Source organism: Colius striatus, chromosome 4 (genome assembly GCF_028858725.1).
Source record: "Colius striatus isolate bColStr4 chromosome 4, bColStr4.1.hap1, whole genome shotgun sequence".
Classification (NCBI taxonomy): Eukaryota; Metazoa; Chordata; class Aves; order Coliiformes; family Coliidae; genus Colius; species Colius striatus.
In genome coordinates, this window is record NC_084762.1 from 74,876,734 (window position 1) to 74,900,836 (window position 24,103).

At 37.0% G+C, this 24,103-nt stretch overlaps 1 protein-coding gene across 6 annotated transcripts in view; it reads left to right on the forward strand.

Annotated features, from left to right (window-relative positions):
- Positions 1-24,103, forward strand: part of VPS13B (vacuolar protein sorting 13 homolog B) — a 457,128-nt gene that overhangs the window by 17,778 nt on the left and 415,247 nt on the right. For 3 of the 6 annotated variants that reach the window (XM_061995669.1, XM_061995671.1, XM_061995673.1), the window contains exon 4: positions 20,406-20,529. In XM_061995669.1, coding sequence (XP_061851653.1) covers positions 20,406-20,529 — 124 coding nt within the window. Of the gene's footprint in view, positions 1-2,283; positions 5,148-20,405; positions 20,530-24,103 lie in introns of those variants that run through there. The other 3 variants (XM_061995670.1, XM_061995675.1, XM_061995674.1) reach the window with 2 other exon arrangements.

The following is a 24,103-nucleotide window of genomic DNA, read 5'->3' on the forward strand; positions in this document are numbered from 1 at the left end:
CTGGACACATCCAGAGCAGATGTGTCTTGAGGCCACGTTTCATTTCAAGTAGATATTTTTTGTGCACAAAACCAACAGAGTATTCTAATTAGAAAAAATGAAGTGTTGCTTTCTGGAGAGTTGGAAAGCTTTATTTGAAACAAATAACAAAATACATTTTTTCAGAAATCTATAGTAAACTTCATTGCTTCCAATTAATTTGTTTTTCACCGGTTTTCACCTTGTTCTAGGACTAAAAGCAAGTATCAAGGTAATGAGACCATAGGAGCCTGACTGCAGAGAATTGGACAGTGTTTTAGCATCCGACAAGGAACAGACTCATTTCAGAGCTGCTGGCTGACGACTGTTCATCTTCACTCTGTCAGTGCTGAACCTGGCTGGAAGTTGATGATTCTGGCCCACAGATTCTTAGTTTGGATGCAATTATATGAGTCTGACTCTGTTTCAGGGCAAACTGCAGCTAATTGAAAACTAATGCTTCATGTCTTTATCTATTGTTAAAGCAGTCTGATGATTATACTAATAAAAAGACCCTATCCAGTCCTTGGCACCAGTGGGACTAGTACAAGTCGTGTGTGGTGCTTGCTCATAGAAGATAGATCCCAGATCATGAAGTAAATTTTTTGTCATCTGCTGACATTGGTATTTCATTATTTCTGATTCACATTAGACGTCTGAGCTCTCCTGAGCAGACTGCAATTTGATGTACTTCTGGAACTGGCTGCCCCAGATGGGTTGTTGAGTCCCCTTCTGTGGAGGAAAGGTCCCTTCCAACCCTTAAGATTCTGTGATTCTAAGTGAACAACATAGAAATCTTGCATGGCATTGAGACTTTTATGTGTCTACACTACAGTTACAAATCTTGTTTTAGAAATAGTAGGAGGGAAGGTGGGGAAGGGAGGACCGGGGGTGCTTGTTGACATTAAGGTCTGCCCATGCATGGAAGAATTTGGGAGACAGGAATTTCAAAATTATTCTTAAGATTTACTGCCTGAGAGATCTCATATCTTTCAGCCTTCTACTTATAATTGCCTTTGGATTACCACTTGTTCCTGCTACTTGTTACCCTGTAAGATGTTCTCCAGTTGAACTCTTTTTTTTTTTTTTTTTTTTTCGAGACCTGAGTTTGTGATTTGCCTTTTCAAACTTCCCTTCTTTGCTCTAACCACCTCTCCCACTTAACAAATCCATAGCTTCCTTCAGTTGCTGCTTCATTTTGAGTATAATAGGTTTGTTGGAGCTATTGTGTGACATATTTTACTTTAAAAGAATGCAAGACCTGAGGTTTGAAAAGGGTTCATGTTACATTTTGAATACAAGTAGTGTATAAGCACATTCCCCCTCAGAAAGCCAAGTCTTAGAAGCTTGTCCTGCAGTCTTGTATGAGTTTCCATATGTATTTGTTTTACTCAGAATCCTGGTCTAAAACTAGTATGGAAATGAGAACAGCAACTAACTAGAGGATTTATTAAAAATTAATGTGTCTTAAAGATTAACAAGTTCTTATCTGACAAAACCAGTTAGATAGTACTGTCTTTTTGAGTTAAAATTTATACAATAATAAATAAATCAGATTTGGATTGCCATTAGAAAAACTCAGTCCCTTGATTTGGATGAATCTAATAATTTTTTTTGAAATCTAAAACTAGCAGAATTTATTGTGGGAATTCCTAAGTATTTTCATTTGACTTGATAAGCAGAGGTAGTGTGAATATTTTTTTTTTTTCTGATACAGTCTTTTTTCTTACAGTAAAAATGCAAATAGTAGTAGTCTTATCATACATCTATTTATAAATAAAACCTGATAAATCCTCAATAAAACTTTACATGAAAAATAGTTTATTTAAAAAAAAAAGGCAATTCTTCCCAACCCTATTGGACATACCATCCTTGTCCTGTCTTTCTATTTGTTCTTTTGGAACTTTTGTTTCTAAAAAAATGTTATTTCATTAACTGTTTAAAGATTTGATGTTTTGACCAAAGCTTCTCATATATAATTCTGTGATTCTATAAAACTACTTACATATTTTCCCTAGAATATTTAAGACTGAAGTCAATGCATCACTGGAATGTCATACGCTGTACTATGATCCATTTTCTCAATTGGGTCATTACTTTTCCAATATCTTAATCAAAATCATCCCTAATTATGTTATGGGAACATAACTACATTCTTAATTTAACATACTAGAGAAAAATGATGTATAATATACAGTTAAATATAAGTTTAACTTATAATAATAATTTGAAATCTGAACTTTTTCCTGCACCATTACTTTTTTTTTTTTTGCTGTAGTCCAAGACTTGCAGAAGAAATTTATTAGCTTTAATGTACCTTATGATCTAGTAGAAAGTGTTCACAGTTTGGTTTTGGGAGTATTTTAATTTCTTGGGATTTTTTTTTTGTGTGAGGCTGCAGATAGTATGTTCCCACATCTTGTGAGTTTTTTATTGAGCAGATAATGTAATTTTGCCCCCATGTAACAACAGCTGTGACAAACATGGAGGTTGTTGGGAAAAGTCCCTAATAACACTAAGTTTATTGAACTTAAAATTAGTCTCTGGTACATGTACATATTCAGAGACAGTACACACTGGGGTTTAGTGTCTATTATATTGAAAGAGAGTTGTGATCAATGGGGCAGGATCTAGTTGGCAGCCTGTATCTAGTGGAGTGCCTCGGGTTGGTGTTGAAACTGATACTGTTCAATATATTCAGTAATGGCCTTGATGAGGGCACCGTCAGCAGGTTTACTGTTGGTACTAAACTGGGACCAGTGGCTGACACGCCAGAAGGCTGTGCTGCTATTTAATGAGACCTGGACAGGCTCTAGGGTTGGGCAGGGAGAAATCTAATGTAGCGTAGAGTCTTGCATCTGGGGAAGAAACAACCCCATGTACCAGTACATGTTGGGGAATGAACTGTTATAGAGTAGTATAGGGGAAAGGGACCTGGAGGTCTTGGTGAACAGCAGGATGAGCATAAGCCAGCACTGTGCCCTTGTGGCCAACAAGGCCAATGACATCCTGGAGTGTGTAAGAAGGGGAGGTGTAGGCAGTAGGTTGAGAGGTTCTCCTCCCACTCTACTCTGCCCTCATGAGACCACATCTGGAATATTGTGTCCAGTTCTGTGCCCCTCAGTTGAAGAAGGAAGGACAGGGAGCTGCTGCAGAGAGTCAGAGAAGAACCACAAAGGTGAGTGGAGCATCTCCCTTAGGGTGAAAGTCTGAGGGAGCTGGGGTTCTCCAGCTTGTGGAAGAGGAGACTCAGGGATGATCTCGTTAATGTTTACAAATACATAAAGGATGGGTGTCAGGAGGATGGAGCCAGGCTGTTCTCAGTGATGTCCCATGATAGGACAAGGGGCAATGGGTTCAAGCTGGAACATATGTGGTTCCAGTGAAACATAAGGAAAAGCTGCTTCACTGTGAGGGTGACGGAGCACTGGAACAGGCTGTCAGATGGGTTGTGGAGTCTCCTCTGGAGACGTTCAAAGCCCACCTGGATGCGTTCCTGTGTGACCTACTGTAGGAGATCCTGCTCTGGCAGGGCTGTTGGACTACATGATCTTTGGAGATCTCTTCCAACCCTTAAGAATCTCCAAAAAATCCCAACAAAACTACAAAAAACCAAAACCAACTACCTGCCTGCTGGTGTTCACTGTGTGTAGATTGCTAATTTTCTTTTTAGCTTGGGCCAAACACTGATGATGTAGGTTATACAGGCAGCTTCTTGTTGCTGCAGGGTCTAGCGTTTAAGGTGCTGCAGGAGATCTAGCTTGGGGACAGCAATGTTTCTGCCTTATGGTACCTGCTGAGAAGTCCTGGCCCTGACTCCCAAGATTGACCTTCTCATCCATTGGTGTCCACAGCCCTTCCCTCACCTTGTGTTTCCACAGTTGTGAAAACTCATGTGTAGTTCACAATGTGTTTCATTGCTGTGGTACGTATTGCTTTTAATGAATGCAATTCTTAATAGTTTGGTTACTCAGAGAATTAATTTGAAAATATTTAATCATTTTAATTTCCTACTTAAGAGTGGCATCTGCACAAAATACTATGTGAGTAGCAGGTAGTTTCATGATTCTCTGGAGGGCATGGTTTGCTACAGCTGGGTTTACTGTACTCCATTCAATAAAATGTTTTACTGAGCATCTTGTAACAAGCTGCTGTTATACAGTTATGGTGGTATTTTGTAGTACACCTACAATAATCCACCTGCATGAATATTAGCAAAAAGTTTAATGAATTGAGGCTTTTCCCCACTCCTGCCTTCCTACCTCCTCACCTGAGTTGGGGAATGACACAGACTCTGCTTCAAAGGTAGTAGTGGTGTCAAATAACTCAAACTCCAGGCTCATTCTACCTGAAACACAGTGTCTTCCTACACAAAAGGTAAATAAAAAAAAAAAAGGGAAAAACTCAACCTTTTTGGGTACATAAGAGTTGACAGACATGCCATTCGTTGCTTATGTGAAATGCTTGAATACACTATCTTTGTTCTAAGTATGTTGTCTTATATGGTCCTGTTTTACATTGGGAATAACTGAATGTGTCAGAGGTGCACACTGGCACCTAGTTTCTGAACATTATGCCTTGGAATATTGAGATAGTTCAAGAGGTAGTTACCTAAACAACTCTGCATTAGTATGGGAAATACCCTGTTTCCTGTAACTTCTACAGATCCTGCAGTATTTAATATACATCTAGTAATAGTTGTGTATGTAATCATCTCTGTATGATGAAAATCAATGATTGGACATACTTTTACATTCAGATGCCAAATTCAAATTTAATGTTAAATGTGAGGTTTCTTTTTCCATTTAATAATACTGGAACTAAGATTTACCACTGTGTGTAGTTCAACTTAGTATGTTGTAGTTGAAGTATTGCTGTGAGATGCTTATGGGAATTTTCTCATGCTACTTGGTTTGGCTGTTGTTCAGAAAGCCATTTTCAAACTTCTTCCAAACTATTTTGGTAGACTTACAGATTTTATGTATAGTAAACCTTTTAATAAAGTTTTGTCCCTTTAAAATATTGGAGAGCATCAATCGTGCATTTGCATTTTTTCTAGGTGAAAGTTACCTGTGAAGAAGAATAAGGGTGATGTCTACTACTTTTTTTTTCTTCTTGAACTAAGACAGGTGACTGACTGTGCTATGACTCTCCCTCTTTGGTGAAGCTTATATTTCTTGTGTATTGAAGTTGCTGTTTTTAGGGAGTGCTTTGTGGTGGTGTTGGTTGGGTTTTTTTGTTTCTAACACTTGTGCTTTCTTGTTTCTTTTGTCATCCTTGTCATGCTGTTTCACCTCCATTCTGATCATCTACTAGTCTGTCCTTTTTGGCACTACTCAGTAGTGAGTAATTATTGAAGCAGCTTCCTGCCATCTTAGATGAATAGGCTTTTAAGACCAACAGAAGCTTTCTGATCATCTAACCTGACTTTCTTATAAGAAGATGTCTATAAACTGCTTTCCCCCGATCTTTAGGACTACCGCAAATAGGGCTTTTTTTCTTGGACTAACATCTGGCATTCAAATAATTAGTTTGGTACCTGAAAACTTTTCTTCGTTGGACTTATGATTTTTGAAAACATGATCAGGGTTTCTGTAGGGCTCGCAGTCATAGGAAATGGAATACCTCTGACCTTGTTGCTGCACACTGGGAAGTACAAGAGGAAATTTCGACTTAGTGATTTAATGATTCTTTCTGACTGTATGCTGCCACAGAGGTATATACTCCCAGAGCCATGCTTATGGCACTTACAGCATGAGAACAACGTGAGGCTGTAGAGAGGAAGGCAGAAGAAAAAGTATTTTTTTCCCTTTGCCCTCATGACATTAGGAAGAGGAGGAGGTTTTTATGTTCTGAAGCTGTTATGGAGGTTGGGATGCTGTTGTTTGACAATTTTAACAGCAGTAAAAACTAGTTTATGTAGTTTTACTTCACTAGTTTTAGTAGTCTATGGCTGCTGTATACTTTCTTTAGGAAATAAGCCATGTCATCTTTTGATTACATGAATATGGGTGGATGCATGGACTTAAGCATAATATATTAAGCCAAATGTAACATTTGTATAGGAGCAGTGAGGGAGAGAATAAAGGGAGTTAAGGCCAGAAAAGAAGTGCTGAATATGTTGGTGCTTCCCGAGTCCCCTGGGATGTGATGTGCACTATGAATTTCTGTATACTTGTTTCCTCAGCGCAGTAGAACATGCCCAGATTTCAGACTGGATCAGCAGCTCTTGCAATGTGTGTGATGTTTTTGGTTTTGTGGCTTTTTTTTTTTTTTTCAAAGTCTGTTTAAAAACTCTACTGCTTTTCAGGGCTTGCCTTTTGTTCCTGTAGTTTTCTGTCCTTCATGCCATTGATGCAGCAGGTCAGCAAAAACGCCTTTGGAGGCCCTCAGTTTGTGGGGCTTTTGAAGTTAAGGTTAGAGTTGGTTAAAATATTTTTTGTGAGGATTTAATGTTGTTAAAAACAAGTGTTCTGCATGAGAGAACTGTTCCCCTTATTTCTGCTCATTTGCTCTTTGGAATAGAACTGCTTTCTGCAGTTGTAAATCAGAATGGATAAGGAAAGAGTAAAAAGGTGCAGTACCCCAAAACTTGGTAATTTTCAGCCTTTTTCATGTGTGATTCTTCAGTGGCCTTGAAGTGTTTTCCCATGTTTAGGAATGTGTAAATAAATGTTTTGATGCAACTCCTTAAAAATCAGTGCTGTGAACTTTATTTAAACATACCAATGAGAAGTAACAAAGATGATTCTATCAGTGATTTACATCAGTCAAAGCTCTCTGAAAGTGAAAAGCTAGTATCTCAGTATGTCAGCTCATCTTTAATGCATAAATACAGTGCAAATCTTTTACTCTAAAACAAGTCCCAGTTGGCCTTACCATGCAGAAACCAGAGAAATGTGTTTGCAGTCTTCTGGTGTCTCACATTGTTCCTGTTAGGTTTTGAGACATTGAGGTTTTTTTTGTACTTGAAGTCTTCAGTCTTGGTATCAGAAGAATTTAGTATTCCAAATCCAAATGCATGTAAGTAACTTTTTTTTTTTTTTTTGTAATTGAACTAACATGATGTAGTGGTGAGGATGGCTTGCATTTTTAAAGATAAATTTAAGCCTCTTCCTAATTTTCTAAACCAGGCATATTCTTCTGAGATAAATACGATTTTCATTGTATATTTTTAGCACTATTGTTTTATAGACTAAAAAAGCTGATCAGACAGGGGAATATTTCACACTGAAGTATAAACCTGGGGAGGGGGGAACAAAGCAGCTAAATATCTTTAATTTACAGGGATAATTATCAATAGTTGTGGATGTTTGTTACAGAGTAACAGACAAAAATTACTTTCCCTGACTTACAACATACACCACATACAAAGTTGTTGATTCAATACAATTATATCTTTCTAGTAAAAGAAACATTATAACTACGACAGATGACTATCACTTGATATTTCTCATAGAAAACATTTTCACACACTGTTTTGCAAAGCAAAAAAACAGGAACACAGATTACTTGGGGGAAATCTACATTTTTTTCTCTTAAATTTATTCAGCAGACCAAATCTGTAGTATGAGTTTTGTCCATGCAGATATCTGAGACCCTTTTTTATGGAAGTAGTTTAAAAATAATGTCGTAATGATATTAAGTATCTGACACTTCAAGCAGAAGTTCACATAAGGAAACTCATATGTAAATACATATCAGTGTAGCTATTAGTATATCTGCATATACTGTGTGTGTATTTATCAGTTTTTATATACCTCACCGATGAGCATTGACAAAATACCTTCATGAAGTAATCTTTCTTGGGAAATAATGAAAGACTGTAACGTAGTACATTTGCACGTAGGAGCAGAGGGTATGTGATAGGCAAGTGTGCCATTAAGTGTTTATACTCCAGGCACAAAAGAAGAGCAGAGGTGGAAGCATCCATATTTTTTTGAGATCATACGCGTGTCAAGTTAATTTTTAGTGGAAAGGACATTTTAGTAAGCTGCATCTGTCTATCTAGAAGTGTCATACAGAATCTCAAGGGCTGGAAGGGACCTCGAAAGATCATCTAGTCCAACTCTCCTGCCAGAGCAGAACCACATAGAATAGGTCACACAGGAACTCATCCAGGTGAGTTTTGAACGTCTCCAGAGAAGGAGACTCCACAGCCCATCTGGGCAGCCTGTGCCAGTGCTCCGTCACCCTCACAGTGAAGAAATTTTTTGTTCTGTTTCTTTGGAACCTCTTATGTTCCAACTTGTACTCATACCTTATTCTTCTTCTTATGTGTACTCATAACACATTCTTCCTTGCATTCGAGTGTTCGGATTTTACTGTGAGGATGATGAAGCCCTGGTACAGGCTCCCCACAGTGGTTGTGGAGTCCTCTTTGGAGGATTTCAGAACCTGCCTGGACATCTTCCCATGTAACCTGGTCAAGGTAAATCTGCTTTAACAGGGAGTTAGACTAGATGATGTCTACAGGTCACTTCCAGTTCCTGCCATTCTATGTAATGCTGTGAAATTTGTAGATAAGTTTGGCATTGACAACTGTAATGTAGAAATGTGTAAGGAGTTTATAAGCACTGGACTAATGCTATTCTTCTTATATACAATTTTCACAAAAATTCTAGAAATATATATACAATTGATAACTTTCCAATATTCTGTGTGGTGATTTGACATCACATTTTTAATTCAAAATGTATGTGCTCTGTGTTCTTAATATATGCTGTTACTATGAAGATCCACAAGTTCTTAATCTTCAGTGTTGCCTTTTTTTTTTTTAAACCATTGCCTCTCTTTTTTTTTAACCATTGTGTTTAAACTGCAATTCTGTAGTTGTATTAAAATTAATTTTTATATTGGTTTTTATGTTTAAACTCTTTGTTCATCCTAATGCATGTAGAGTATGCAATAGTTTAAAAAAGACTGCATGTGCATAGAAAAAGGCTGTTCATCATTTGACATGAGTGCTTTCATATGTGCTTCCATAAGGGAGTCAGGATTATGATGAAGTTCTGACTTCCAGATCATGCTTCCGAAAACATAAAGTCACAATGTATGGAACACAGTTCAGTATATTTTAAAAGATAGCTATTTGGATGTTGTTGTGCTCCTATGTTAAGAAACTCATATTAGTATGATGCACTGCCACAATCATATCCGGTAGTAACTTTCTTGATATGTAGTATATTATCTGTTTGAACCTTGAACAGCCCCTTGAACGACTTGGAAACTGATTTTAAGGCTCATTTAGAGGTAGAAGGACTATATAAGTGCTCAACAGTTAAGTATTTGTTCAGTATGAAGTTGTATGGTTCTTTATATCCTGGCTTCTTGACCAAGAAGTTTGGAAATAATTATGTGCCAGCTCATCAGCTATATGAAAGCTAGCTGCATTTTCTTTCTCAACAAGTATAAACCAAATACTTAATCTCTTTGTGCAATGAAGCACAAAGTTGTATTCCTCCCCCAACAATAAACCTTGAAAGATCAGCTTCTCATTGTCAGTTGACTGTGCTTATTCAAATTATGCAAAAAAAACCCATTGCTCAAACTGACATGTTTCAGAGCTTTATATTTCCAGAATTCGTCAGCAATACTTTATCTTGGTACATAGGACTCATTCAGAAGTGATATTTGCAGTGTCCAATTTTGTAAGAACAAGTAAGATATAGCTCAAACTGCACTATGAGATGTGGGATAAATATTTGATCCATAGACGATTTGAGAGGGAAGGGGTGAGGAAAGTGAAGGGTGTCTGTCTGTATGGTGGATTCAGGAGTGGATTAACTATGGCCCATGCCACATGAGGATGGTAAGGAATGAACCTGATCCCAGGATTGTTGCTATAGGTTAACAAACCTGCATTGTCTTACTCCTGAAGTTACTGGTCCTTAAGAACTGCTGTCAGGACTGTGGATTAAAAAACATCCACCAAGGAAAGCTCTCTTTTCATTTGATAAGAATGCAGTTGCACTTATGTGGATTTATAGTATTGTGGGTAGTATGCTTTAAGTTAGTTTCTGAGGAAGCTAAAACTATCCACCATCCCAGTAAATATGTACCATGTAAAATTATAAATGATAAAGACACATGAATGAGCTGACAACTTGTTGGTATGCTACCTGTGTTTACTCTTGTCAAAATTAAATTTATAACACATATTTCTTAATGTAAATGAATAGATGTGAACATTTTGAATTAGAGATTAAAACAATGTTTTTGTGAGTTTAGGTTTACCTATATTCTTTGTCCTATACTATTTAGTAGCTTTGTTACAGATGATGTTCCCTGTTTTGATTTTTAAACAAGATACATTGTCTTCTTCCACACTAATTGCTCCCCAAGCTTCCCTGCTTGGCACTGTATGAAATTAGAGAATGTTTCTAGACTTTTACCTTTCCCACTTCCGCGGGGTTTCTTTCCCCCAATTTCTTTTGAGTCTTATTTCTCCGTCCTGTTGCCCAATTTTAGATCTCTAACTTTTGCGTGTGGATGGTAAATGCAGTTGAGCTCAAACAGTAACAGTCCCTTCCTTGTCTATGCAGCTTCTTTCAGAATATTTATATATTTCACTCCCTTGGGCATTCAACTCAGTTTCTAGCTGACACGCACTTTTCTCCCTTGTTTTAAACCTCTACTCATTCTTTCATTGCGAACTAGACCAGGGAAAAAAGAAAAGTTATTTTCAATTCACAGATCTGGGAGAAGGGATTTCTTAATTTTATATTAAAAAACCCACCAAACTCCCACAAACCCTTCAATTAGCTTGTACCAGGGGAGGGTATGGTATGCTCATTTGAGGAGTATTGAGTGTCAGTTTGTGTAAGGAAGGAAGTGGAATGCACATGGTGGTCACTAGAAAGAATAATAATTATTGGATCCTGATTAAAAGTCCCTACTGCCTAAGAGGAGCCACATTGTATTTTAAACTAACCAATGTGATAAAAATTTCCATGTTATGTTATAATTACAGAGGTCTTTTGTGGAACTTTGCAACAGTTACAATGTAGTGTTGACAGCTATGCTTCTTTTAATGTAAAACCTTCTGGTGGTTTTCTGTGATAGATTGTTAACCATTTTAGAAGATGATAAATTATTGTTTATTTAGGTTGAAGGTAAAGTTCCAAAAGTTTTCTTACTTAAAAAGCAGTGCATTATAAATAGCAAGAAATTCCTTGAAATAGCGTGCACATGACAGACCAACAATTGCAAAAGAAATGACAGATTATAAGTAAAAACTCCTTAATGTATATGTGTTGAATAAGTTGTAGCTATGTGTACTTTTTTACATTGATTAACCAGGAAGTTTTTGCAGCCATTTAGCCAGCTTTGTAGATTAGTCCATTAGGTTTTTTTTAACTAATGTTATTTAGATAGGAGGTAATTGATAAATTACATTTGGTGAAAATCTATTCTTCTCCATAGTGGTGTTTGAAGTTAACTTAAAAAGAAAGAATAAAAATAAAATAAAAAGTTTCAAGTGAATTGTTACAAATACAGCAGGGCTAGTCATGTGTAACTGAAAGTTTAAATGGTTTTTTTTAACGTTTTTTAGGGAAGCTTTGCTTGAGACAACTGAATAACTGGAGATAACTGGAACCTGCCACTAACTTGGCTTCTGTGTTTAGGACTTGATCAGCTGGAAAGTCAGAGAACTGTCTAAATTAGGACAGGTGACGTTTCAGCCAAGAGTATGGAAGTCTCTAAAATTTGATAAACAATTGTATTCACCCAATAGATTTTAATTTATTAAAGCTACTAAATATCATTCCTACATAGCATTAATAACGCAACTATGTAGCATTACATGTATGTGCATGGAAAGCACAAAAAATATATTGCATGAGAGTAGCTGTTAGAAATAAGTTAGGAAATGAAGTATTGTCTTAACATAGCTCTAAAAAAGTATTAGTATTCTTTTTGTGAAGATTGTGACTAGTTCTTTAAAAGGGCAAGTGCATTTTACCAGTGTCACGTTGATGTTCTGAGTCTGTTCCGGTCTCCTGCTGTAGATCGTGCTGAATGTTGAGGTCTTACTCAGTGAAATTTCCCACATTTCTGAACTTGCAGAATGCAGTGAAAACTGTAGAGAGTTTCAATATTGCTCTGCCTGTGGCTGATCTTTTTCCTACTTCAATTTTCCTGTACTAGCAAAATCATCTTGATATTTGGCTTGGCCTCATCTCAAACAATAATGGAGGAGGAAAGGATTGCTAGACTAACATGTATGACCCCAACGCTTTTCAGTTGTATTGGGTTTTAAGCTTGATACCTTAAGGGAACCAGATATGCATGGTGTTCTGTCATTCAGTTGTCTTTTTCTCTTATTTCTCATTACTCCATTAAATTTTGATCCTGTTGACTAGTTTCAAACAATTTTCATAAAGAATTGGTCACTTTAAGGATAATAACCTATAAATTTATGAAAATCAGCGGCAGCTGGGGAGGCCCTAGTGAGTATGCTCTTCCATCTGACCTTGGCATGTATGATCTATTGCTATGTTGTTACCTCCTTTCCTCTCTTCCAACCCCCAGCAGCTGCCAAAGACTTGGCCAAATAATGTTCAGCAGTGAAAAGAGCTTGCTTGGATAGCAAGTTCTTCAGGTGCAACTTTCTGCCTCAGGCCTTTTGCTGTCATATGTCAGAGGTTTGTTGTGATGTTAGAAATTTGAGAGCTGGGATTACTAAATTTACTGGAGCCCTGCTGTAGGTATGCTGCTTAATAATGTTTGGGATTAGGAGAAAATTTGGTCTGGACAGTATTGTACCTTACTCTAAAGGAAGTGGGTGGCAAGGTTATATTGTAATAAAACTTATTACTACATCCTTGGCAGGTGCCTGTGGGACAGAATTCTTGCACGTGGGGTCTGACTTTCTAATAAACTGCAGTAGAAAAATGTGTAAGAATAAGTACCCCCTAAAGAAAGTGTGAAATGGAGCTGCAACTACAACCTGCTAGGACAGTGGGAGGGAAACAATTACATATCATAATCTGCTACTACAAAGGCAAGTGATGTCCTGGTGAAGAGTCTGGTGACAGTTGAAATGGAGTTGGGGACTAGTGCTAGCAGGTGGAACAGATTACAATAGGAGGAGTGACCGGAATGGGCCAAGTTTTTGCTAATAGTTGCCAGATGTTGCTTAATGAATGATGTGATGAAGCCGTACTCACAATGGTGTTTTGATCTTCCCACAGTGTTCAGGACAACATACTTGATAAATGCTAGAGAAACAGTGCTCAGCTATTCTTAATATTTCAAGGGACCTTTTACAGGGATGAGAGTCTGTCCCGTCTTTGGTATAAAGTGTTCCAAAACAGTGCACAGAAAAATGTAAAGTGGCTTAAGTGCTGTTACTGTACATGGAAGAAGTGCAGTGGTATAAGAGAAAAATGTTTTTTGTGATTCTGACCAGTTCAATGTCTCAACCTGTCTGTGGGTGAGGTGGTCCTGTAACAGCCCCTGAATTGTGCTTTAGCCTGGATAACAGCAGCACAGACAAACTGATATGGGGTTTCCATATGTGGAAAGAAACTGTCAACTTGAAATATGTATTCTGTTCAGACTTAATTTGAAAATTAAGTTTTTTTTAAAAAAATAGACCTCAGTTCTTATAACACTTGATTTTGTTAAATTTTATTGTTTTTGAACACAAGTTGGAATTGAGAAGTGAACTACAATGCTTTTAATCTCTTTTCTTTGCATATCTGCAGTCTGTTACAGACTTATAGAGCAGGAGGGGTTTTAAGGGACCTCTAAAGATCATCTAGTGCAACCCCTCTGCTCAAGCAGGTCCACCTAGATCAGGTCACTCTGGGACACGTCCAGGTGGGTTTTGAAAACCTCCAAAAAAGGAGACTCCACACACTCCCCAAGCAGCCTGTGCCATGCCTCCCTCACCCTCACGGGAAAGACATTTTTCCTTCAGTAGAACTTTTTGTGATCCAGCTTTTGTCCATTGCCCCTTGTCCTATCATTGCACACCACAGGAAAAAATTGTTGCCCCATCCTTGTGACGTCCTCCTTTCAAATACTTGTAAGTATTAATGAGGTCCCCCCTCAGTCTTATCCGGGCTGAACAGTCCCAGATCCTGCAGCCTTCTTGGCCACGAGGACACATTGCTGTTTAGTTTATTATCAACCAGGATTCCCAGGTCTTTCTTTTCAGAGGTGCTCTCCAGCACGTCAACCTCCAGCCTGTACTGGTGCATGGGGTTGTTCCTCCAGAGGTGCAGGACTCTGCACTTGTCCTTGTAGTCCTTCCATTACATCTCTTCTCCTGACTGTTTTACTTGCAGGCCACCCTGGTGTGTGAATCACTGAGTTAAGAGTTCTGTGTACTGTCAGTTTTGTGGAATAAAGTTTTAGGAATAGTCTTCTTTTCATCCTTTCCAGCTTTCCTTCTATAGTAATGCCAGATCTTGACTATAGCTGCCAGTTGCTACTGTAATATTTCTTACTATTGTTTTCTTTGTGGTATCTTTAAGAGCTCTAGTCATGGATGAGGACTCCACTGTATTAGGTATTAAAGAAACAGAATAATGTTACAGACCTAAGATGCCCTCTCCCCAACATATCCCGACAAACCAAAGCACTGTGCAAACCTGTAACATGAGGAAGAGTGAAATCTTTACAAAGTTTATCCTAGAGAAATTGCAGAAAAGCCATTTTGAGATGTTTATTTCTATTAAAAAGCACTTACATCATGGTAGGTGGCCTCATAATTTTGTAAGAACACAGTAAATGTATCAGAAGCTTTACAAGTTGATCAGTTAACAGTTTATAACTTTCCAAAATAGAATGAATATAATTGTACAACTTGCTTCCCTTAAAGACTTGCAAAGTCATTTTATTTGTTGCTCTATGTAGGGTGTTGAGAAATTGAAATGTATTTCTGAGGAGCACTTAGTGAGAATGGCCTATTTTATTTGTCTTTGGCTCTATGTCCTATCACTATAGGCTTTCAGACTTTTATAGCTTCCTTTCTTGTAAACAAAGGACTGTTTCTCTCAAATGTCAGACAATCAGCTAATCAAAACAGTAGCAACATCACAGGGAGATACTATTGCGCAGAAGTCAATAGGTAGACAGTATACCTTCTACAGGATCAGTGCAACAGAGTTCTACAAGCTTCTTGTCTTTCTTTTGGGACTGCTCTGGCAGCATTTTAGCCTGTCCACATGGATTAGTTTTCGCACGAGTTATTAACTCGTACTTCTATTCCAGAGCACATTGTGCAATGCTAATATAGTAGTAATGAAGCATGGCTTATGATAATGGACTGAAAAATGGATGTTATCTCCTGATCTAGTATCTTAGTGTGCCTTTCTGCTCTTTGCTACTACTTGTTTCTCTGAATCTAACATCAGCTGAGACTGGATGCAGCAAGATGGAAATGCAGTGTAACATGTTGTTATATTATGTCTTGATTGTTCCAGCTTGTCCATTATTCTTTGACCAGATTACCCTTGTTCATACTCTCAACTCATCAAGGTGCTTTGCTAGTGTACCTCTGCCCCAATTCCATGGTATTTCTTCTTTATGGTCTGGTACATAATTTAAAGAGTTAATTTTTGACATGTTTCTATGTGAAATAGTACTAAAATAAAAAAAAGTAGAAAAATGAAGACTTTCCATCATATTCTCATCTGCTTTAGAGAAGAACTTAATCTTTGTGTACTCACTGTGAGGTATAAGACTTGCCAGTTTGAAAACATTTAGGTTAGTATTTTTAAAAATTTGTGTTACTTTTGGTTTCATTTTTGCATGAAGAGGAATCACAGAACAAGTTGAGATGATCTCTGGAGGTCTCCAACATCAAGGCCAAAACAAGTCCAATTAGAGCAGGTAGCTCCAGGACTTGCCTGGCCAAGTGCTGAATAACTTCAAGGATTGAGACTCTACCACCTCTCTGGGCAACCTGTTCTAATATTGATCACTGTCCTTGTGAAAAGGCTTTTGCCTTGGTTATAACTGCCTGTGTATCAGGTTTATCAGATTTATGTATCAGATTTTTCAGAAGTAATACTGGGAGAGGATGCATATGAACAAACACGGAGTCTGGCTCTGTACCCTCCCAGTAAGTAGCTGTGGACAGTAGTAAGACAGCAGTTGTCACCTCTGAGGGAGACCTTATGTGCTCCAGCTCCCTAAACACCATGGTGGCCCTTCACTGGACTTGGTTCTGGTACATCCATGTCCTTCCTGTAGGACAGAGCACCAGGTTTGCTGTACACATGATGTCTCACAAGGGCTGGACAGAGGGAAAGACTCATGCCCCTGGCTTCATCCTTGCAAATACAGCCAAGCACACAGGTGGCCTTCTGTTGACTCATATTCAACTTGCTGTCCACTGGGACCCTTGGATTCTTTTCTACAAAGCCGCTTTCTAACTATCTTAGTTACATAGAGTACCAGGTGCAGAACTTTGTGTTTGCATTTGGACTTTGTGAGATTCCTGACAGCCCATTTCTTTAGCCTGTTAGAGACTGTTTAAATAGCAGCCCTGCCTACCACTGCATTGTGTCCTCCCCCTAGGCTGGTACCTTCCACAGCCTTGCTGAAAGAGAACTGTATTTTGTTTTCCATACCTTTAGTAAGGATGTTAAACGCTATGAGCTTGCTACTGATCCCTGAAGAATGCCACAAGTAACCAGCCACCAGCTGGACTTTGTAACCCTGATCACAACTCTTTGAGCCCAGTGGTACAGACACTTTTCCCTCGCATCTTATCTCCCACTATGCAGTTGATATTTCACCAGTTTGGGAATAAGGAGAAGGTGTCAAAGGCCTTACTAAAATCAACATATTCTGAATATTACTTTAGTCTTGCCACAGGCAGCTAAATATTCAGCCACACAAGCATAGTCCACTAATGGGAAATGAGTTCCTCTCTTGCAGTTTTTGCATCTTTCAGTTTAAGATATGCTTTACGGAGATAGAAACAAATATCTTGTTGACTTGTAAAGGATATTAAGCTCATTCATTTAGAAATGGCCAAGAATCAGAAAAAACCAAAGTTTTGTAGAGAAGAGAAAACTGGGAAGAACTGTGACAGATCACTGGTGACGGAGCACTGGCACAGGCTGCCCAGGGAGGGTGAGAAGTCTCCTCGGGAGGTTTTCAAAACCCACCTGGATGTGTTCTTGAGTGACCTGATGTAGGTGGGCTTGATCTAGGTGGAGCAGGGGAGGTTGGGCTAGATGATCTTTAGAGGCCCCTTCCAACACCCGCTGTTCTGTGATTCTGTGAACTGCCCGTGAGTTTATGCAGTAAGTACTAAGGATTGGTTTGAGTTTTAAAATGTTAATTCATAAGGGTCATGATTTTTACACATTTTCCTGTGGGTGTGGTTTGGATTTTTTAAGAACTGTTCTTTATCTTGAACTTGATTTGGTGAAAGCAGAAGGACGGTATTTGCATAGGTAACTAAGTGATCTTCAAGAGAAAACATTATTTTCTCAGAATGCTTGCTTATGAAGCATTTTGACGTCTTGCACATTAAATAGGATTTGTGTATTTCAAAATGAGAAGATATCTTTTTAAAGAAGGAGCTATGTATTTGAAATTTGGAAAACATAATAATGAATTAAGATAATAAAATCCACTTATTGAGAAAGATCATGATAAACCTAATCTGTTACATGTTCAGGCATCATTAATTGTAATTAAACCCTGAAGTAACTATACTATATTGCAGTAGATAATTGACTGAGGAACTCTCATGTGAATTTACTAGCCTGGATGTCTTTAGCATGTTACTTACAACTTGTATAATTTTAAAAGTAACCATAATGCTCGATAGAAACATGTCAGTGGAGTACTTTGGCATATTTATCAAAGGGGAAGAAGGAGCCTGCTTGTGCAAACTTCTTTGTCCTGATCCAAGGTGTATTTGTATAACAAGACCCCTAAACAGGGACTCATGTTAAAAATTTTTACTTTTTCTGGGCTTTACTTATGATGTAAGATAGAGGGAAAAGATATTTTTGTGAATGTGTTTTATTGCCTTTAAAAACCATAGATACACTGTATTTTCAGGTTTCAACTGTTGTGACTGTTGTTTCAAATCACTCTCGTTAATGCTAAAATGAATGGGCATTTACCAAATCTCATACTATAACTGTAGTTATTAGCGCTTTTAGAATGTAACTCCCTTCCCAGTGCCAGTATAATTTTGACTTTAAAATGGTTGTCATCTGGTGTGATGTGGATTTATGGCATTGCAGTAGTTTTAGTGCCTTTTGGCTGGGTGTTTCTGATGACATCACTGTGATCTAGACACAGTGTGTGACTCTAGTTGGTTCCAGTGTTAAATAGTTTTATAATTATGCTAGTTTTGGCAGTTCACTTGGAACTTTTTCCCATCTTTAATGAACATATTTTACTTCTGGGCTTATGAGACAGCCACATGTTTGAGAAATCAATAGTGTGCTCTTGAAGTTAACACTGAGCAGAAGTGTGCAGATACAGAAAGCTTTTGCATGTATGCCCACGTAGGAATGTAGTTCCTATAAGGTCATGGCCATTGTTGTCATCTCAGGTAATTGAAGAATGCATTTGTATTTATAAAGTATTAGTAGCTGTCATGAAACATACTGTGTGTTCACTCTCAAATACACCACTGTGCAGCTCTAAAACTTTTGATAATCGTGTAATGTAACAAAATGAATGGATGTTATCCCAGATTAAAAAAAAACCCACAAACTGTTTTCCAAAATTTTGGTTAGGTTGTATTTTTCTTAAATTTAGGTATACTCCGTTACTTTATGTGGATTAAATCACATAGGCGTATGTCTGAGGTAAATTTTAGTGTTGCACTTTTGTACTGTTTTAGAGCATGTACATTTTTAGTTTGATTACTTCTGGGTCCAACTTGGTCTAAATCATTGCAACTATTTTCCATTACAACAGACTTGTAGCTTGGGGACATGTAAAAAGCATATAGTATTGAATTTATTTATAGGTTAAGATTTGAGACTTTTCTTTCAAAATTAACACAATCTAAGGGTTCTTCACTCCTTTCTTTTAAAACAAACAAGCCCTCTCCAAAACCCAGTGTGTTAGTGTGTATTCCTATTTCTGAAAGTGGTAAAAGCTTATATCACTCTTATTTCATTTTTAAGCATTAGTAATACTCTATACGATTGAAATATCACCTATATTTTGCGTGACATTAAGATTGATTACACATGGTTGTGTCAGTATGCAGATAGAGAAGTTACTTGAAAGTAGTCTTGATACAGTTAACAGACTTGATACAGTTAACATTTAAAAAATAAAATGCCTTCTCCATCTGCTTGTCACCTCTTTCTTGTTCATAGCCAACATAAAAGTCAAGAGTAATGTGATCATACCAGATCAAATCTTTAAATAGTCATGTCACAGCATTCTGTACAATCTCTAAGTGAACTCAGGAAAAAAGGAATTGTACTAATTGAGTTGTTGGGTCACTCTGACATCTCATGGTTTTTTGCAAGTTCAAAATGTGAATATAAGTACAGTGACTCAACCGAAAAAATATTTTCATGCTATCTATGAACTAGTTTCCAAGAAAGAGGGTATGGTTAAAAGTTATTTTAAAAATGTTAGCTTTGTGATCTGTTTTTTCTCTAAGCTGGAAACATGGAGGAGAGGTGCACTTTTTATCAGAATATTTGCGTTACTTTTCTAGGCTGTCTTGCACTTTAGTCTTCTAGTTAAATTGTCATTTTGGAATGTTAGGGGAATACTGTTGGGGTATTAATAAATGCCAAATTCACCTAAGATTTTCTGTTGTCTGTGAATTTCATTTTCTAAGTTTTATACCATATTCTCTAATTATGAATCCTGTTTCCTGCTTCTGAATTAAGTGAATAAGCCATCTAGAAGCTCAAGATGAGCAGGTGCCCCCAGTTCATTTACTTTTTTTTTTTTTTCTGGGGACATGTTTTATTATTCCAGAAGTCTGGAAAAATATTTTACTATGTGAATCAGTTTCAGTCAGGTGTATTAGGAGGGATATGAGCCTGGCATCTTGGAACTGAGGTGGTTTCATGAGTATGCATGTAAGCTCATAACATTTGGTAGTTTCTCAGTTTTGGTAGTCTGTAGGGCTCTGAGGGAATGTTTTAGCAGAAACAGATAAAAGATGTTCAATTGAAATTCATTATTAAATTACTAGAGGGTTGGTTTTTTTTTTTTTTAAAGTTAGTGAAAGGATTGCAAGTAATTTTTTATGTTGTCCAGCTAGTTTAATACTTTTTATTTCTGTAGTTAGATGAATGTAAAGGATTGAAGCAATGGAAAACCACTAACAGCAGTTTAATTTACCAAATCTTAACCAAGTCATTTTCCCAATATTTGCTTTCTCTTTCTTTGGTTGACCCAGTTGCCTTCTTTTCCTTTAGCAGGAAGAACACGAAAGTTGTGGTTCCAGTTCAACAAACCGCAGTACCACAGAAAGCATGAAATCGGCAGTAAAACCACGGCGAGTTCAGCAATCTGCTTCTCCAGACCCTGATTTACCTCCAGGTAATCCATAATTTCTTTGACTTGTATCTGAATGATAGAAAATACTTAACTTTTATTCAGGTAGTCACAGTGTCCAGGTTACACTGTTATATGTCTATCCACCTACAAATAATGTAAAGATGAGTGAAACACTTATATAAATATAAATCTATTTTATAATTATGTGATATATAATAATATAATATAAAATAGAACCAAATTGCAATAAAATGTAGAAAGTCCTTACATGTTTTCTTTCCATTTTGTTGAATTCCTGAAATTAAAGAACTCATAGCCCAAGATAGATTAGAGTAAGAAACATACTGTAGGGGTAGCGTGTTAGATTTTTATCCTCTGCTGCTCTGATGCTTGTTTCAGATCACTCCTTTTCCTACTGCTCATTAGTTGCTCAGTGGTTCACAGTCAGTTCTTTTCTTGTATGTTTTCAGACATTTTGTTTTCAGATCCTTATACTAGTTTTAAACTTTTTTTTCTTGATGTGGAATTAATCTCAGTTAACTTGGACATATTGATATGATCTAAAAATGCCTCTATATCTCTATCTGATGACTGTTGCCTTTGAGCTTGCACATAAATTTGAAGTATGAGAGGTTGTTTTGTACAGAAAAATGAAATTGATGTTTGCTTTCAAAAGGCACATAATTTTAGATGGGTTAAAGACATGACAGTTGCTTTTTTTCCTGTCTTTTGTTAACAAAAAGTTTACACTTGCTTCGAATCTTAAGAAAACATTGAAATCTAGTTTATGGAATATTATATACTACAGAGTATCATCTTGCTTTAGAATTGATACTTCAGCAGCCAGTTCTGGAGGCTGTCTTAAGGCTCTGAGATGCAATAAACTCTGATGACTTGGAACTGTAGGACTCTTTCCATGCACCGTTTCCTACCATGGACAGCGCTTCAGCTCAGACCTTGGCTCCGTGTTTGGTTCTTTGGGTCTTACCTGTGAATAGCAGGAGTCAAAGGCTTACTGTAAAAACAGATGGTTATATGGCCTTCAGTGATGCTTCTAGAATTTGGATTTCTCAAGTTTGTTTCTATCAGTGGACCTCAGAAAGTTGTAGTCTTAGTGAAAGGCTGGAGGTCTGTGTATTGTAATGTTGACACCTGATGAAGTTAAAGCATTCCAAAAGATGTGCTTCCACGGATTCAGATGCAACATATGCATTGAAAATTGGTTTGTGTGTTGTCTTTTATGGATATATTGTGGTTCTTAATGATTAATGTGCTTATATGAATTGTACATATTGTATTTGCAGTACTGTAGCAAATTATTGGGTCCAGTGCCATGTTACCATTTGATAGATTCTGTAGATGTACATAGTTCATCTGTTAAGCTGCAGGATGCTATCACCTCCTTCACTGATATCATATTCCTTCTTCATAGAGTATGTTGGTAGTGAAGTCCAATGTTTTAGAGAGCATTAGTGAAATCCTACCTTATTGAATGAACTACTTTCCATGTGGCAAAGCTCTCTAAGTCCAATTAGTTTTGATTTTGTTTTTTGAAGTATAAATAACATTGTCTAATATAGAGGCCTGATGTAGCAACAGTCTCTCTCAGTAGAGGCGTCCCTGTTATAGGAAGATGTTATTCTCTGTGATATAGAATATAGCTTTGCTGCAGCTTTGATTTTAACATCCTGAATTTTAAGTAAGATGTTGAGACATCTACTTAGATTTGTTTTAGCCTTTCAAGGATATAGATACATACTACTGTTGTAATTTGTTGAAAGATTTATTTGTCCTTTAGCTCTGCTGTGTTCAATGATGAGCTTAGCTAAAAATGTGGTTTTGGTAACTACAAAGCACTGATAAACTTAGATATTTAGATGTGACTAGTCTAGTGATATCAAGTCTGTTGAATCAGTAGATTGCTCTTTGGACTACAGTATTTTGGAGAGTTGGACGTACATTCGCAGCTCTTAACTGCACAGCGCAGCATACATGTTCTGTAAAATTTGGAAAAAGCTTACATATCTATTGTGTTGCACCTCAGGAGGGAATTTACCCCCACAGATTTTCTAGTATTTTTAGTCACTTCACTATAGAATATCAGAATTTTAATCTCAAAGATAGTCACACTTTTACATGTAAAAAATTACAGTATTAAGAAACAACCTCCACCTATTTTTTTTCCCAGATGTATTTAAAACAACTCCCTTGAAAAAACAAAACAAACAAAAAAACAACCAGACCACCAACTGTATTATACATAAACTTGCTGATATTTTTGTTACTTTATTTTGAATAGTAATTAAAACCTCTCTTAATTTTCTTAAGACTGCTCCTTACTCATGAAAATCTGAATCTAGAATATTTGAAGCAAACTTAATTAGAATCTGGTACCTGTATGATAGTTTTGACAATATACTGAACGCTGGTTTGGAAATACCTTTGCAGAAGCATGAAATAAGTTTTTGTGAAATCTGTGACCTCTGTTTCATTTGGAAGATAAAAGAGACAGGTGGATGTTGCACTTAGGAACATGTCCAGGCGGGTCTTGAAGACCTCCAAGGAAGACTCCACAACCCCTCTGGGCAGCCTGTGCCAGTACTCCATCACTCTCACAGTGAAATAGTTTTTTTTCTTGTATTTAAGTGGAACTTCTTGTGTTCCAGCTTCATCCCATTACCCCTTGTCCTGTTACTATCTACTATAGAAAAGACGGATGTCCCAACCTCCTGACACTCACCCTTTAGATATTTATAAATGTTAATAAGATCACCCCTCAATCTCCTCTTCTCCAGACTAAACAGCCCCAGTTCCCGCATATAGCCTAAAAGTATATCACTATTTTAATAATTCACTGAGAAAATTCTTAAAAATGTTATTGTATGTATATTTCAGTATTTCTTATGTTGATCTGCTAGAAAGATAAATTCAGATAATATTAGAAGTCTGGCAGTACTACGCTGTGAAAATTTTGACTTTCACTGCTTTTCTGGGTTTCCTCTTTTTGTAGAGAATAGAATAAAACATTTTCTAGAGTTTGTTTTAATACATTTACGCTCCTATTAAGATGACTGGAGACGTTAAAGTGCTTTTTCTGTCCTGTTGGAACTAGCTTTGTTCAAACGGTGATATATGCTCAAGAATAGTATAAAACGAAACAAGAAGAGTTATGATAAGAAAAGTGATATGTATTTTACAGTTAAGATTTTAATATTGAAATGTATTCAGCACAGGGAAATGTACCTAATAAGAAACAAAATAATCTGGTAATGTTAGCTGAAAGCCTGGTATGCATTTAATGAGAGGTGGTTAGAGGCTTTGAATGCTGAATAAGGAAAGATATATTCAAATTTGCTGTTATGGAACTAAATCATTTAAATAATAGTAAAACTTTATATATCCTCTAAGGTGAAAAGGAGTATTTGAATGTGAAAACAATGAATAGCTAGAAAAAAACAGAATAGAATGGAAGTAGCAACCTGAGTCTACTCTTACAATGTGTTGATGTTTGTTTGAAGTTTTATTTGAATTGAAATTATTGGTGTCAAAGTGTTTTGTCTAATGCAAGTTTCAGAAAACTACTCTTGAAGTCATGATTTAAACATGTATCATTAAC